Raw genomic sequence first — 18,037 nt, 5'->3', positions numbered from 1 at the left:
AGGCTACGATGCCCTCGTCTCGCACAGATTTGGCAAGGGCCATGGCCAATAAGGGTCTTGCAGCCCTTGCCTATGGCCAACCGCTCGCTGACCCCTTGAGGAAAGAAGAACAATGAAAAGAAAAAGGAAAGAAAGAAAAGAAAAGGAAAAAACATTGAAAATTTTATTAAAATATTCAGAAAATTAAAAAAGAATTATAAAAATTGTCCACGTCAGCACCGATCGTACTAACATGGCCAACGTATATGTCATCAATTTTCGATCAAAATTGATAAATTATCAAAAAATTTATGATTAAATTAATCAAATTAAAAATTTTGAAATTAATTTGGTTATTTTATAATAAATTTATGACTTTTTGAATAATTTTTCTGTCCTAAAAGAAGAAGGGAAAAAGTTGTGAACCCTGCTCCCTTTCGTGTGATGGGAGGTCAGGCTGTTAAGATCGATAATAATTGGCTGGGAAGTCAATGTTTTAAAAAAATTACATCTCACACTTCAGGAGATCAATCGAAAGGGGTGATTCCATTGGCCGTAGAGCGCATGATGGGTTTTTTTAAGGGCGTGCAAAACGAACAGGAACCGTCCAGATCGCCTAGAATCGACTGTTTCGCTAAGGGCACGCATGGAATCCATTCTGGAGTAGAAATTCTGCTCCAGAATGTATTCCGGAACAAAAATGCGTTTGTTAAAAAATTTCCAGAATGCATTCTGGAGCAATTTTTATATTTTGGAATAAAAATGCGTTTGTTAAAAATACTTGATTCTAGAATGCATTCTTGATTCCAGAATTCATTTTTGATTCCAGAATGAGTTTTGGGCAAGAAAAAGAGAAGCTACTTTTTGTAGCTTCTCTCTTCCAGAATGCATTCTCCTTATTTTTTTTTTCTTTTTCGTGGCCTTTACAACACATTTTGAGATCTCACTAATTTTTTTTTTCAGAAAATACATAAAAATTGAAAAATTCCAGAAAAATTCATAAAAATTTCCAAAAAATAAAAAAAGTCAGATTTCGGGAAAATAGGAAATTTGGTGAATTTTTTTCAAAAAATATAAAAAAAATCAAAAATTTCAAAACTTCACAAAATAGCTTAGAATACTTTTGGGCACCCACTTTGAGTGAAATTTAATTTTTTTGAGGTGCCCAAAAAAATCAAAAAATTAAAAATTTCAAAACTTCACAAAATGGATTAGAATACCTTAGGCACCGACTTTGAGTGAAATTTAATTTTTTTAGGTGCCCAAAAAAATCAAAAAATCAAAAATTTCAAAACTTCACAAAATGGCTTAGAATACCTTTGGGCACCCACTTTGAGTGAAATTTATTTTTTTTGAGGTGCCCAAAAAAATAAAAAAAATAAAAAATTTTAAAACTTCACAGAAGAGCTTAGAATACCTATGACCACCCACTTTGAGTGAAATTTAAATTTTTTAGGTGCAAAAAAAATCAACAAATCAAAATAGATTGCCCAAATCAATTTCTGAGCGAGAATTAGTCATGTTTTATCAAACAGATTTCTCCTCCAAAAATCAATTTCTAGCAAGAATTCTGGAAATCAATTTCTGGCAAGAATTTAATTTCTGGAGCAGAATGGTTACCATTCGCGCCCTAATTCACCTTCGCCGATGATCCCAACGTACGCAGCAAATCTCCAGAGCCGAACCTGCAAGTTTCCGGAGCCGTCATTGCCTCGTATTGCCAGATGCAGCCCAGCTTTTTCAATGAGTTCCAATCGGGCCCGACAGCTCTATGAATTTCCTTCCTCGTGACTGTTGTTCTCTAGGTTGTTTACGATGTTTCCAGCCGCACATCTAGTCACTGCTCAGGCCACCACCCCACGCTCTCACGCTTGGACCACCGCTACAGCTTATCCACGACCGGGGACTGGGGAGTCCCGGAAGGAATGGCCGGTTTCATAAACTCACTTGGGAACCGAACCGGACCGGACCGGCGGTCCGATTTCTGGGTGGGTCTAGGAACCTAATGGGCGATTCCCGATTCTCAATTTATGGAACCGGCCCTTCACAAGTGATTTCCGATTTCGGGGTGGGCGTTGATCATCCCTAATTTTAAGGACAGGATAACTGGGAAGGGCAGCCTGACATAGAGTAAGGGCAAATTGTAAGAGAGAAGAGAACGCAGATTTGATCAAAACAGGGGCTCAAGCTGATTGGGATCGTGATATGACCGAGATCCTCCACACCTCTTATGTGACGTTTATATACAACCAGGTCTTCTAATTGCTGACGGAATTGGCTGGGGCCTAATAAAGGTAGATACTTTCGAGACAGTCATCATGCCAATTGCGATTTTCGGGGGTTATAAGATGACTTTGGAATACTCTTTCCAAAACCTTAGAGGATTACGAGATTGTCCCGTAAATAACCCGATATTCAAAACCTATAAAATCACTCGTAAAGTACGATATTACCATTTCAATAGTGAAAGGTTACTTATACACCTCGATATGCCCCGATTCTAGAAATCACTCGTACTCATCATCTACAAGGTCCCCCGCCTTTCACTATTTTTTCCCACACTTCTCACGATCGATGGAACTCCTGCCAAAAAGAAAGGTTCGAGATTGAGATCAATTCCTTCGATAGAAGGATCGCGTAAGCGAAGACAACAAAAAGGAGGGGTTTCCGTTACCTTTCTCAAATCCGGTGGGTACCCGATAGCTTTACGCGGGGATATGTTCGCGATTTCAATTCGATGCCTAGCGATAGATCCGAAGAAAAACATCGCCAGGAAAAAGAGCCACTCGATGGGGGTCAATGGCGGATGAAACGTGATGCAAGAAGCACTATTCGATTGCGTTCCATGCGATTACAAGACAATGTCGCGGTCTCCCCTCTTTTGTTCTTTGCTTGTCTTGGACTCCATCGCTCCACAAAATTGACCATTCCCGACCCCCAGTGGCCTCCTCCCCTGCCCACTTCTCTTTCGTCTTTTCTTTATTTCTTCCCCGTTCAATTATGTATGGACCGTGTGCCGCGTCCTAGTGGTCTCATCTCCATCATTATTCCGCCATTATTTTATTATAGAAAGAAATATATATGTGCTTAGATTCAAAAAGTAAAAACCAAGTCGCAGCCGACTGTTTTCTGATTATATTCCTTGTTTATTATTAATTTATATATAAATGAATATATATTATATTATATTATATTATATTATATTATATTGTTCCAATGTCTTGGACAAAGTGTTTTGGCCCATTGGCTACCGGTGCCAGAGAGACTTGGAGGGAATATTGCGGGGGGGACGTCATTAGTGGGGGCCAAAGCTAATGGTACTTTAGGAATCGACTAAGAATCGTATTAAATTTCACTTAAAACAAAGAAGGATCTCGTTATTGTCTTAGGAAATCCCACCATTTATGATGTAAGATCATAGAATGAGGTCGTCATGCCTTCGCTTTCCTGGTGGTGTGGACGAACTGCTTAAATATAAATGGAGAGACAATAAATCATAGGGTAAATACCACGAAAAATCCCAAACTGATATACGTGTGACAAATTTATCATGAACGAATTTTTTTACCACCAAAAACCCAAAACGGATATATTTGTGACAAATTTACCTCCCGTGAAATTAGATTAATACCGAAAAACCACAAACTAGTATACCTGTGACAAACGGAAGGTAAAACCCCAAACTGGTACACTCGTCAACTGCTAGATGTCATCCAACTAAAAAAATTGAGGTTAAAATTTAACGGAAACTAGTGGAGGGTAAAATTGTTACCGGTGTACCAGTTTAATGTTTTTGGTGATCAAAAATTAAATTTGGTTAAAATTGTTACAAGTGTACAGTTTGGGATTTTTCGTGGTATTAACCTTAAATCATATTAACATACGATTTTTGCTAAAAGTGGAACTTAAAAGGCCTCATCTCTATTCTCGTTCGGACCTCGGGATCACTAATATGTAAAACTTTTAGAGGGTATTCCTTTTCCTGGGGAGCTTCAAATAGACAGGCCATAGATGCCTTCATAGGAGCTTCAACTCCTTCCTTTGGTGAGGTTAGCTTTTAACCGAATACCAAGAATTCAAGAGAGCCAACTGCACTTGTTAAATTTCCACTTAAAGAAATTTTAATATATTACTTCGCATGAAGTATTCTTAGCAAGTATCTTAGGAGCCAAGAGAGTAAATTTTTGTGAAACCACCGTCAACCGTTTTAAGGGTTTAGGCCATTTGATGATGGCGTAATTTAATATTTAAGTATTATAACACTATCCCTCGTTGCCGGACTTTGGCCCGAGATTAAGCATGGAAATATATAATGAGAGAGGCAAATCGGGAGCTCGGAAAGATTTGAACTCTAGATCTCCTGTTCCAATACCATGTAAATTTTTATGAGACCATTGTCAATTATTTTAAAATATTATTCTATTAGATGAGAGTATGTTTACCGTGACCTTTACAAATTATTTTTGGGGGGGGGACCAATGACGTATTACATAAAATGCAAAAGGAAATATGACCAAAAAAATTGCAAAAGGAAAGAACAGAAATCATTCATTATCCAAACCCCACCTCCTTTTGAAAAATCACCATCCTTATGTCTGCCCCTTTGCCCTTATCACTTTGAATGGAGTCATATCAATATCAGCACCTACTTTTCGCATCAGAGTCCTATATCACAACGTAAGCCCAAATCGAAATTATCATCGCGATACGACGCCGTAGCGCTTCGTATCAAAAGGGCATCTTCAATTAAAATAGACGCACCGAGCAGCGATGATTAACCGCCGATCTCTTAATCTCAAGATCAGCTCCCTGAAAACTGCGAGTTTCTGCGATTCTCGCGCGCGAAAACATGAAGTGGGATCTTCATGTCCTTATAGCGAAAGATGGTATCGTATTAATGATGTGAGAGGGGCAATAGCTTGTCAAATTTGGCATGCTTCGTCAATCCTATCACGAAGAGCACATCGGTGTAGCTTTTGGAGATGGCGACTCCCACGTTTTTGGTCACACTCTTCAAGTAGGGGTGATCGAGTTTGCTTTGTCTTCTTTTCATGATTACTTTCCTTCCTTTTTTTAAAAAAAATTTTCTATAAATTTTCTCGGGAAAAAGTACCAAAAAAGTTCTAAACCTTTTATATTGATGCCAATTTAGTCCTAAATCTTTTTTTGATGCCAATTCAGTCCTAAACCTTTTGCATTTGTGCCAATTTAGTTCTAAACCTTTTTTTGGTGTCAATTTAGTCCTAAACCTTTGCATTGGTGTCAATTCAGTCATAAATCTTTTGTTTTTGTGCCAATTCAGTCCTTCCGGCCAATTTTGGCCTGATTTTGCTGACGTGGACGCCGACCGACCGGAGGCCGGTCACCGGCGCTGATGTGGACAACTTTAATAATATTTAAATATTTTTTTGAATTTTTATTTATTTTTTTCTTTTCTTTTTTTTTCCTCTCCCCTCCTCCAGCCGGCGCCGGCAAGGCTCGCCCTCGCCGACCACTGGCAAGGGCGGCCTCGCGCTGGATGAGGCCCAACCTCGCCAGATCCGGCGAGGTCTAGCCTCGCCCAGCCGCCGGCGAGGCTCGCCCTCGACCTGCGACGGCGAAGGTGAGCCTTGCCATGGCTGGGCGAGGCCGCCCTCGCCAATGGTCGGCGAGGTCGACCTTGCCAGTGGCTGGCGAGGGCAAGCCTCGCCGGCATCGGCCTCTGGGCTTTGGCCAGTCGCCGGTCCGGCGAAAGGGGAGGGAAAAAAAAAGAAAAAAATAAATAAAAATTCAAAAAAATATTAAAATATTATTAAAGATATCCACGTCAGCGCCGGTGATCGGTCGCCGGCCAGTCAGCGTCCACGTCAGCAAAATCCGGCCAAAATTGGCCGAAAGGACTGAATTGGCACAAAGACAAAAGGTTTAGGACTGAATTGACACCAAAAAAAGGTTTAGGACTAAATTGGCATCAATGCAAAAGGTTTAAGACTTTTTTGGCACTTTTCCCAATTTTCTCGAGTGGGAGGGGTGAGATCGAGACCATTATTATTTAGGGTTTTTTTTTTCTTGTTTTTTTTTACCCATTTTCGTGTTGCATTAAGGTTAAGCATCGGATTAGGGAGAAGAGTCCATGATTGTCTTTTGGGTCCCCCATGGAGACGTGATCATTACAGGACAACCATAGTTACCGCCGAAATTGAAAATTTTGAATGGCTTACATTCGTTGGATGGTCATTTTCCTAGTCTTGATGAAGTTTATTTCACGTCGTGGTGGGGCTAGGAAAGTTCTTATGCGATGGCCCGACTTGCATGATGGACCTTTGTGAATTGATTCGGAAGTAATCCTCCCAAGAAAAAGACCATTTAGACCACCAAATCCAAAGGTTACCGCCGCCTTCAGTAGTAGTCTTCGGAAGCTTGATTCACGAGAGTCGAATCGGGTCGTTACAGTTGTCATCGGATCAAGACCGTCTGGACACGTGCAGCCTTATATTAGTTCGAATTAATCTGCACATGCTTCATTCCATTCAATTGGGTCCATGAAAACCCATTAAAATCATTCGCCTTGTTCCTTTTATTCACTAAATAAAGCGGAATCGCACAACATTTTTTTTGCTGCTGATGATGTGGAGCGCTAACGCAATCGTCTCCAAAACCTTTTTGGAGATAAGGACGGACTCCAGAGCTCGCCCTCTTCCAACCGCTGAGTGCAACAGCTTTCATCGAATCGCATCTCGTAATCTATGAAATTACGTATAGAAAATCCTTGCATCGTGCGCACCGTCTCAGTTCGGTATTCTAAACCCCCCCCCTCGTAAACTAAATTTCCTCGTCGCCCCGCTTTATATTGGAAAAGGGACTTCAGATGGAGGCCAAGATTGCTGGCGACACCAACACGCGGTGAAAACATTAAGAAATATGCCTTAGGAAACAACGGCGGAATCATGGACAGCCCCCAAAAACACGGGGGAAATAATAAGAAAGCAACCTTAAATTTCAAAGGTTCCCCAACTTGTATAATAGTGACGAAGATCATAATAATTATATATTAATTAAAATTAACTTTTTAAAAAAATAAATAAATAAAGAAACCCCACCAAACGACTCAGAGGCCTCAGCCCTGGATTCCAGTATCTTGGCGGGGAAACAGCCAGAACGGCTGATGCCAACCCCCGAGCAGCCTCTTTTTTTTATTATTATATTAATATTAAAATTAAATTAATCGGACCAGCTAACCAATCAGATGAGGCCACGCCAGCTACCGGCGGGGTCGCGCGTGCCGGAGCCTCCCCCCCCCCGGACAGAGCGCCCGGGGGGGCTGGCGGCTCTGGCGATGGGTCCGGAGCCGACCTTTGACGGCGACGGGGATTGATGGGATCGGCGCACGCAAGTAGCAGCCAAAGACAAAAGCGGAGAGAGGCTGCTGCTGCTGCTGCTCGAGCTCAGCAAGCACAACCCAAATTAGGATAAGAATCGAATTTTAATAGTATTTTCTACATCGCAAAACAGGCAAAAGTAATTCCACACCGAGGGCCATTTCACTTTACCCAAAAAAAAAATGTGAATCTATGACGTCATGATGCAGAAGCTAATTTTTATTTTTGTTGTTGTTTTTTTTTTTAATAATTTCGTGCGCCATATTCGGTCATGGTATGGTAACGTTACCTCCCAAGCGAAATAAAACCAATCAATCATCGACGACGACGACGGCATGGGCTGCGTCCGCGTCCCGCGTCGTCGTAGATTCCTTCCCTTTCGTCCCTTCGTCCTCGCGGTGATGCTGTGAAGAAGACGAAGGAGGAGGAGGAGGAGGAGGAGGAGGAGGAGGCGGCAGTGGTGGTGGTGGTGCTGGTGGTGGTCCCGTCTTGTCTCAGGTGGGAGTTGGATCTGACTCACTTCGCTAGTTACGCCTGCGCCGTTTTTTTTTTAACCGTGCCTCGCCGCCGATTTTTTGGTCACGGTCGCGGCTCGGGAGGGGCTGCCGTCGATCCGCCGTCGTGCGGGCGGAGCCCATGGTTTCGTCCCTTTCGTTACGTGGCTCTCCTTCTCCTTCTCCTCCTTCTTCTTCGTCGCCGTGAGCGGGCAATACCATTAGTAAGCCGACGGCGAGCTCCGTTGGCCCTTTCTATTCTTTTGGTTTCGCGCGTGATTCGGCGCGAGGTGATGGGTTGTCGGTACACGGGGAACTGCCCAGTGATTGAGTTTCGATTCTCTTGCGATTTCAGACTTGTGACCCGCAGCTTCCCCTGCCTCTGTCAATTGCTCACGCCATCTTGGCTTGATGTACGTGCTTGAATTTGGCTTGACCGTCTAATACATAAGTTGTTGAAAAGCTCGATTCGTTTCAAAAAGGTAACTGGGATTTGAATTGGAGAGATTCAGCTGCTGTGGGATTCTAGGCAATGCTATCTCATTAAATTGCAAAGAGACGGACTTTGTTACAATGAATTTGTCCCCCCCCCCCCTTCCCTCGTGGTGAAATTTTATTGTATTCTGCTTTTAGTCAAGTACTCGTCGAGGATTCGTCCCGGCTTTCGCGAAAATTCGCCTCAAGATGCCATTTTTTTATGGATTGTCATCGTCGCTCGTGTACCCGGTAGCTGCCTAGTCTATCTATTTAGTTCTCCCTCTAGTCGGAGCTCGAACTGGGCTCTGAAATAGATGTCTGCACGGTTTCTAGTTCTGCTCTTGTTGTCCGGACCGAAGAGATACGGCCAACTAAACGAGAGCGGAGAGAGTCGGAATAATGCGGTGGCGTGCGTCGCTAAGGAGTAACCATCTCCTTCTTCCTGTTACCAGAAAAGAGATGTAAATAAATTCTTTCAATGCTTACCTTACAATAGTTTCTGTTGCAATAGCTGCTTTTAAGATTCTTGGACTTTGTATTTTAGGCTTACGAATATCTCTTTCTTTTGGCACTGTTTTTCACACACAGCCTATCAGCTGACTAGGGGCACCCCCTGCATATTGTTTGTGCTGCTATAATTTGCAGTTGATTGCATGACATCAATGCTGTACTAGTGAAAGGAAGATTTCGCAAAACTAATCAGTTGAGAACTGTTGGTTTGTTGTGAAGGTATCGTCTCGGACGAGAGTGTCGGTAAACGTGCATAGTTACTGATACTTTCTGATGAGAAGGACGAGCGGTTGATCTCTGTAGCAAATATCGTGCACATTCTCTTGCCTGAAAGAAGATTTGAAGTATCTCAAGTTATCTAAAGATGACTAGTAGTTTTTGATCGAGTGGAAAGGCGGCAGACGAACTTTTCCTTGAATGGGTAGACTGTTCTTTACCCTTTCAAAAAGCTCTTGTATTATTTCCATTTATGTAATTCTATCACTCAAGTGAAGTCTCAGTTCTTACTGTGGCATATTGTCCTTAATTTTTCTGACAGGTTACCACTGTCCTCTATTAAGTTGATTCAGCAGATTTAGAACCATGAACGGACACAGCATGACGTTACCTCAAAGTGGGTCTACCAAGGCGATGACAAATTCCCACTACACTGGGATGTCCCTGGATCATCAATTTCTGAATGCTGAATCTGAAGGAATTTCCAAGGCCAGTGGATGGTCATCTTCATCCCCATCCCCATCCCCATTTATCCGGGAGGAACCACTCAGTTTGAATCTTTCGCGAGAATCTACCTTTCAATCTCACAAAACCTGTTCAGAATCAAGCCCATGTAGTCCTCTCTCTCTGGCTTCTCATGTCCAAACTCCAAAGAGCACATATTCACGATCTTCAGTGTTCTGTACTAGCTTATACCAGTCATCTTCTTCAACTTCTGAAGCCCACAAGCACCTACGGAATCTGCCATTTCTTCCACATCCTCCAGCATACAACCAATCTGTTTCTGCTGTTGACTCAAAATCTTCATCTATCTTCAGTGAGGACATTAGTAATTTGGATGATGAAAAACATACAGAGGCTCTTATGACGGACTTCTTGGGTTTTCCTGGAGATACTTCTGATGGTAGCTTCAGTGGCATGGACTGTGCAAGTGACAACTTAATGCTAACAGAGCAATTGGAGCTACAGTATTTGTCCGATGAGCTTGATCTTGCTATAACTGAGAATGGAGAAATCCCAAAGCTTGACGTAAGTATACCAAGTATTGCTGCTAGTGTTTTCAATTCCAAATATGTTGATGTGAGTGAAATAATTGAATTTTAGGTCAGTACCTTCCCTTTCTGACCGCTTATCTGTAGCTGCTGCTGAATGATGGAAGACATTGCAGTTAGTTGCTGATAACTGGATTTGATTTGGTCATTAGGTATTATTATAAATAATTATAGCAATAGTATGGTTGGCTGTGCATGAGAAGTGCACGTTGTCCTTTTGCCTGCTTTCACTGTCCATGTGAACGGAATTGAATAGAATTAGTTGTTTCTCTCGGACAAGGGAAGATTCAAGCAGCAATGTAGAGGTTTGGGCAGCTCTATGTTTTGTTTCCTTGCCGTGTATGATCTTTTGCACGATCCGCTAACTGTGCCTAGTTACTAATGTTCTCTCCCCACAGGATATCTATGAAGCACGGCAACCACCATCGAAGCAAGGAACGGGATTGGTTTGCCACCAAAAGTGCCTTTCCCCATTGCCAGCCATTGATTCTCTTTCTAGTCAGCCATCTTCTGGCCCTGCCGCAGCACACAAGCCAAGAATGAGATGGACGCCAGAACTTCATGTGCGTTTTGTGGATGCTGTCAATAAGCTTGATGGGGCTGAAAGTGAGCAATCTATGTGTTTGGTCTTTACTTTGTTATTGGGCTTCCACTCGATTATTCAGAGAAGAAACTTTTATTTCTAATAAGAGCTTCTAGATTCTTTAAAACTCCATGTTGGTACCAAAAACTAAAACTCGTCATCCAACTCTTACTAGTTTGCTCTGATTTGCAGAGGCTACCCCTAAGGGAGTATTGAAGCTTATGAATGTTGAAGGTTTGACAATCTACCATGTAAAAAGTCACTTGCAGGTATATATTTTGCATTTTCTACTGAAGCAAGTGTTTTAGTCCACTGCTAACATCTTATTTTACATAAATCTTCCATATGTCTTGCAGAAATACCGTTTAGCGAAGTACATGCCAGAGAAAAAGGAAGGTATGATTCATCGATGTTCATAGTTCCCATCATTCACAACTGCTATGTTGCCCTCCTGCCCATGTTACATCTATGCTGTTCACGTCAGTTATGTGGATTTGCAATTCATAGTTGCTGGCTATATGGAACAGCTACTGAATACACTAATGCTATTATTGACTTCTGGTTTCATTCTATTTAGAAAACACAACTAGTAGTTTCTGTGCTTGACATGGAAAAGCCTACAAGTATGGGTTTCGAATACTCCCCACTAGCCAAAATGCTTGCTGTGGGCCATCCAATCTATCCAATCCCAAATTCTCACTTCCATGGCTATTTTACGTTATCATGTCCTTTCTGGATGTCATATTTGGGACTTTCTTAGTTTAAAAATAAAAACACTTATGTTCATTTTTTAAGCAATGTAGCAGAAGGCATGCACCGGAGACAGAGGACTTGCTGCGGGAGATTAGTCTGCGGTGTCCTTGGCTGAAACTGATAGGAGATGGAGATGATGAGACGAGATTGATATGGAGAAAAGGGGGTAATAGTTATACCATGAATACATGACTAAAGAGACAGAATCAAGTTCTGATGTCGGCTGATATGTCTATATGGGTTAAATTGTCAAATAAGCACCTCTCAATCAGATTACCCACATCTATCCGTGCATTCAACAGAACGAGAAGAATAACTTAATGTACTTGTTCCGGTTGCAATAACCTTAAATGATGCAGCAGAACAATCAAGCTTCCCAATTTGTCTGATAGCTTGTTTGCTGTGAAATTCGAGGAGAGGGATGGATCAGTTGATCATTTATCATTTAGCCTGAGAATGATCAATATGTGCTTAATGAAACAAAATGTGGGATAGTTGTCTGCTTATGATTGTCGGTGGCTACCAAAAGGGTCCTTGAGGCGTTTATATATTTCTGTTAAGGGGAGCTTGCATACTCTCTTGCATGTGTATACTTCATCTCAGGCTTTCTCCTTGTGTTTTGAAGTCTCAGCTAAATTATGCTGTTGAGTGACGGGAAAGAATTTTGCTTTTCCTTGCCAATAAGGAATATAGACGACGTTGCATACTGGCTTCTCATGAACACTGAGCTTCCTGTCTTTTGTTTATCTGTTGGAGGCTTTTCTATTTATTTGCCGGTGGCTTCTCTAGTAACGATAAGATAGAATCTTTCGTAGTTCAAACCTTTATTCCTTATTTTGCTTTGCTAGAGAAAAAAGGTTGCAGCTTTGAGGAAAAGAAAGCAATGTCTTGTGGCAATGAAAGTGATGGAAGAAGAAAAGGGTCAATACTCTCTCTCTCTCTCTCTCTCTCTCTCTGCATAAATCTATGTTCATCTCAATTTCTCCAGTGGTGTCAAACAAAATTCAATCTCTGTATCCCTTATTTACAGGAGCACGCAGATTACAGAGGCCTTGCGCATGCAGATGGAAGTTCAGAAACAGTTGCATGAGCAGCTTGAGGTATTTCAATGTCTCGAATTTAGTGGCACATATTGATATTTGTTAGTCCTTAAGTTTTGCTGCAAATTTTTGTACTCACACACAAAAGAGAGTTGGAAAAGAGTAGTCCAACATATTATAACGTGGACTGTGATGTTCTTGCTCTGCCATTTTCATTGGATTTGAATGGCTTCTCTTGAATATTATGAATTTATATTGTAGTTCATATGCTTAACGATGGGTTGTAGGGGAATCCTTTGTTTTCCAGTTGATGCCAGATAGATCTTACTCACTGCCTTTACACACATTAATGTAGGTGCAAAGAGCACTTCAGTTACGCATAGAAGATCATGCGAGATACTTGCAAAAGATTCTGGAGGAACAGCAGAAAGCTGGTGTCGTCCTGACCTGCCCTCAAAAGATGTCTTCCTCAGAGGATCCATACCCAGAAAGTGAACTGCTACCGCCTTCTCCAACCATTGCTGCTTCGCTGCCTGGGCCAGCTGAATCCAAATACAATCCCGGAGTCCTATCACTTAAGAACAAGGCTAGTGAAAACAGCAGCATCGAATCACATGAGTGCCAGCAGAAGAGGATTCGGATGGATGAAAAGGCTGAATCCACTTCAGTTTCCGACGAGGCTGTTGTTGAGAATCCAAGTGAGGTGACTCAAATTCAAAGTCGCTAGTCCTCTCATTCCTTAAACCCCTGTAAATTTTATTGATTTCTTGTAGACGAGTTGTTTAATGAATTTGCTTGAATGAACACTACTTATTCTTCAGCATCTGTAGGCAGTTAAAATATACATTTTAAAAATGTATTGCTGCCAAACTCATTTGGCGGACTCTTTCTTAGTACATATAGCAAGTAGTGAGTGGATTGATCGAAACTACGACGATACGCGTACCATTAGGCAGGTGCTACTACTTATACATTAATACATCGAATAACATGATATGCTTGTCACATAATGCACCCACTGGGTCACATGTGAAGAGTACTTCTCAAGTATTTTCTGTAGACGTTTGTAACCTCATAACATAGTTTACTCTAATCACGAGCTGAATAAGAAAAATTCTTGCAGGAATCAATTATGAAGGGGCAACTAAGATGCAGGTTAAACCAGGAGTTATTGGAGTATTAATACCTCAATCATATGAAAACAACATAAAAGCAGGGAAAATGCTGATTGAGCATGCGATTCAATTGCGGAAAAGAAAAGGGGATCTCTAGTTAGACCTCTTTCTTTTTCTAGTCTCTAATTAAACCTATAATTAAACCAAAAAGAGGAAGGATAAATGACTGATATATAAGGAATTATTTGTTGAAACTGGTACATGAACTATAATGATGTTGTACCTTTAGATCGAGTTTAATGAGACTCACATGAAACTCAAATTGAATCCATCGTTTTTTTTTCTTTCATAAGAAAGTGCATAAAAAAACCAAAAGCCAACCATGTATTTTGACGATTTATATGGACTATGATCAATATGCATGGCAATTTTTTTTGTAAAGATAAAATGGAACATCCTTATTCATTAAACATGGTAAGTTGAGAATTTATTAACCATACTTAAGGAAGAGTAGCTTCTAAGGCTACTCTCACCTACGATGGCCCCGTTTGGTTCAGCTTTGGGAAGGGGCTTTCGGCCTCGAAAGTCCCTTCCCAAAATGCTGAACCGTTTGGTTCGGCTTTCCGGACTCGGAAAGCCGAAAGCCAGCATTTGAAATGCCATTGGAATGCTGAAAGCTCAAAGCTGGTCCGGACCAGCTTTGGACTTTCAGCATTTGTGAAATGCTGAAGCTTATTTTTTCTTCCCAAATTGCCCTCACTCAAATTTCAATTTTCCGGTTTTGCCCTGTCACTGTTCATCTTCTTCACGTGGCCGGCGAGGGTGGCCGGCGAGGCCGGATCTGGCCGGCGAAGGCCCGGCGAGGGCCCGGCGAGGTCGCCTGACCTAGGCGACGGCCGCCTGGGGTCGGGCGACCGCCCAGGCGCCGTCGCCTGGGTCGGCGGTCGACCGGAGTCGCGCGACCCAGCGGCGCTCGCTGGGTCGCTGAGGTCGCGCGACCTCGGGCGGCGGTCGCTGGGTCGCGCGACCCGGGCGGCGGTCGCCCGAGGTCGCGCGACCCAGCGGCGGTCGCCCGAGGTCGCGCGACCCAGGCGGCGGTCGCCCGAGGTCGCGCGACCCAGGCGGCGGTCGCTCGAGGTCGCGCGACCCAGCGGCGGTCGCCCGAGGTCGCGCGACCCAGCGGCGGCGGTCGCCCGAGGTCGCGACGGCGCCTGGGCGGTCGCCCGACCCCAGGCGGCCGTCGCCTAGGTCAGGCGACCTCGCCGGGCCTTCGTCGGCCAGATCCGGCCTCGCCGGCCACCTCGCCGGCCACCCTCGCCGGTGAAGAAGATGAATAGTAATAGGGGCAAAACCGGAATATTAAGAATAAAAATTGCTAAAGCCCATTGCAAAAAAAAATTTACCAAACACTACTTAGGCCAAAGTAGCTTCACAAATTTTTTTTTACCAAACACCACTTGCATTTTCCCAAGTGGCTTTCACCTAAAGGTATTTGCATTCCCCCAAATTGCATTTGAAAAGCCGAACCAAACGGGCCCGATGTGCTGCCAAACTTATCCGATGAAAAAAAAAACTGTTTTTCCAGTTTTTAGCTAGCTTCATTCGATAAGTAATTTATCAATTTATATGAGTAGTGTCTCGATCTTTTTAACTATGTCTGAATTATTAGAAATTTTGTTCAAAACGATAAAATACTAATACATTACATATCTATTATTTTCTCCTTAATTTCCAAAAGTTTATAGAAAGATACATACGGTGATTGGCATTACAAAAACATCTAATTCAACTTAACTTTCGTGCATTGACCGAGGTGCTTCTTTTGGTAAGACAGAGATGAGAAGTTACGTTTCATATGGACCGGATGCATTAGCTTCATATGGACCGGATGCATGTAATTGGTATGTCCATCGCATCATCCCCAGACCTTCTCTATAGCATACGCCGCCTCTACCCCTGGATAACTATCCAAAAAGTCCTAAACTTATTACACGACGGCCAATTCTATCATAAACCTTTCTATTGTGCTAATTTAGTCCTAAACCTTTTGACAATTCTCCAATTTAGCCCCAAACCTTTTAATTGTGTCAATTTAGTCATAAATCTTTTGAACACGACTTGTTTGATGATCGCGACAGAAATTTTAACTCGAACACGACCCCTTTTCATAAATTGGTAATCCGAGCATGATTTGCACAATTGGTTTAATTAAATAGGTCAAATGAGGTCGATATCAATATTCACTCAACCCGCTGGTATAGGTGCAGTTGGTTGACGCAAATAATCTCTATTTGACGGGGCTTCTTCCTATACCTATTAATTCCATTGGATCCATAATCATCTCATAAATCAGTGGTTATTCGTTCAAATCTCATGAACTGCACATAAATCGCTTTAAATTAAAGTCACTTGCACCACCCAAAAGTCTAATTGTAGTCGGTTTGTGGGGTTTATAAGGCGTTGATGGATTTCCAATAGCTGAGTCTTTGCACCCGTACCCTCGGTTATCCAAAAGAAAAAGCATTCACTTATGATATAGTCGCAATTGCAAATAATAGAAAATATCTAAGCTAATTTTAGTTGAACCGGTCAATGTAGTCAGTTCATTAATCAAGCAGGCCTGGCTAATTTATTTAAAAGATAAAACGGATCAATTTCGAGTTACAAGGAATGGACTCAAACATTATTAATCGTGCCTTACGAGTTTGACACAATTTGTGACACAAACTACATTAATGTTAGCCCAAAATCTTTAGGATTAATACAAAAAAAAACTCAAAATCGGTATACCTGCGATAAATTTACTTTAAACTAAATTTTTTACCACCAAAAACTCCAAACCGGTACAATTGTGATAAATTTACCCTCCATAAGTTTCCGTTAAATTTTACCATCAAATTGCTAAGTTGGATGACACTGGTAGTTGACGGGTATACCATTTTAGGGTTTTACCCCTCTGTTTATCACAAATTTACCAATTTATGATTTTTCGTAATATTAATTCAATTTAATGGAGGATAAATTTACCACAATTGTACTAGTTTGGAGTTTTTTATGATCAAAAAATTAGTTTACAATAATTTATCATACGTGAATCAATTTGATATCTTCGTGGTATTAACCCAAATCTTTAATTTCGTGTTGGTTCAAGTCGTGTCACCCTATTTAAGGCATGTGATTCTGGACACGAGTCTCTTACAAGAGACCAACAAAATAAAGTTGAAATCAAAAAAGAAAATCCAAATAAAATATGAAACCAAATGCTTCACAGATATATCAATATTGAGTGCTTCTAATTCGTAAGAACATGTATTTTGTATTAATTTCTATATGGAGTGTTGTGCCATACAATAAAATTTATAAGTTTTCCATCCCATGACCATACCAAAAATCAAAAAAAAAAAATTCTAGAGATTGAAGGAGCACCTTCTAGAGACATGCTTGCTCGGTTCTAGGTCTAGCCCGGTTCCATCACAACCCTCGATCCTCACATTACATGATCAACGGCCGTAATAGGCTGAATTAATACGTTACGCTTTTTAGGGCAACTGAATCGGATTGGTTTCTTTTTGAGAAATTAACGATTTTTCTTTTTAAGGCCGACGCAAACCAAGAAAAATGACCAAAAAAATTTGAAATGCTGATAGTGTAAACTCTAGCCAAAGCTTTTAATGCCACTTTCATTTTCTGGGAAAATGCTACGCTAACCGTACCGTGAAATATAAAAAAGAGATGGTGGCTTTTTTTATACTAATTTTTCCGAGGAAACCGATTAACTTGTTTAACCGGTTCGCTTGGAAAGATTAGAATTGGAAAATCTCAATATGAAGAATTAAAAAACAACATTAGGAAACAAATACTATTTGGTTGGATTGTTTTGCAGGCAAGAAAATTACAATGAGTGGGAGTAAATAAAAGTAAGTTCCATGATTAAAAAAAAGGAAAAGAAAGCCTAAAGAAAAAAAATTGTCGAATTTTGATAATTATGGCATGTTTGGCAACTTGCCAAATAGTAACAATTTCTGTTCTTTTGTTCCCAAAATCAGTTTTGGAGCTGAAATCCGTTTGTTAAATTTTTTGTGCCCGGGCATAATTTTGCAAAAAATTGTTCCCATAATCAGTTTTGGAACAAAATCAAGAAGCAAAAAAAAGTAATTTCTTGATTCCGGAACAGTTTTTCCATTTCTGATTCTTCTTGATTTTCTTCTTTTTTTTGGTTTGTTGTTATTCTTCGACCTGCCGCCAGCGACCGGGGAGGGCGTCTCGCGGCTGCGACGGCAAGGCCTTGCCTAGCCAAGGCGAGGCCGACCTCGCCGTCACGACCAGCGAGGGCGACGACGAGGGCCGTGACGCCCTTATCGGCCCTGGCCTGTGGCTGGTCACCGGTGCCGGCAACCAACCTTGGCCAAGGAAGGGAAGGGAAAGAAAGAAAAAAAAAGAAAAAAAGAAAGAAATATTAA

At 41.5% G+C, this 18,037-nt stretch overlaps 1 protein-coding gene across 1 annotated transcript; it reads left to right on the top strand.

Annotated features, from left to right (window-relative positions):
- Window positions 1–9,400: 9,400 nt before the first annotated feature.
- On the top strand, window positions 9,401–13,390 carry LOC115666918 (myb family transcription factor PHL6). Its single transcript, XM_030588559.2, has 7 exons — window positions 9,401–10,063; window positions 10,485–10,692; window positions 10,862–10,938; window positions 11,026–11,065; window positions 12,271–12,343; window positions 12,453–12,522; window positions 12,818–13,390. The coding sequence occupies exons 1-7, from the start codon at window positions 9,401–9,403 to the stop codon at window positions 13,187–13,189; spliced, it is 1,503 nt and encodes a 500-aa protein (XP_030444419.1). The 3' UTR covers window positions 13,190–13,390.
- The last annotated feature ends 4,647 nt before the right edge of the window (window positions 13,391–18,037 follow it).

The sequence above is a fragment of the Syzygium oleosum genome, unplaced genomic scaffold (genome assembly GCF_021117445.2).
Source record: "Syzygium oleosum isolate NSW1041296 unplaced genomic scaffold, Sole_v2.1 Sole_v2.05, whole genome shotgun sequence".
NCBI lineage: Eukaryota > Viridiplantae > Streptophyta > Magnoliopsida > Myrtales > Myrtaceae > Syzygium > Syzygium oleosum.
The sequence above is the reverse complement of the archived record's forward strand: the minus strand, read 5'-3'. Positions and strand labels throughout refer to the sequence as shown.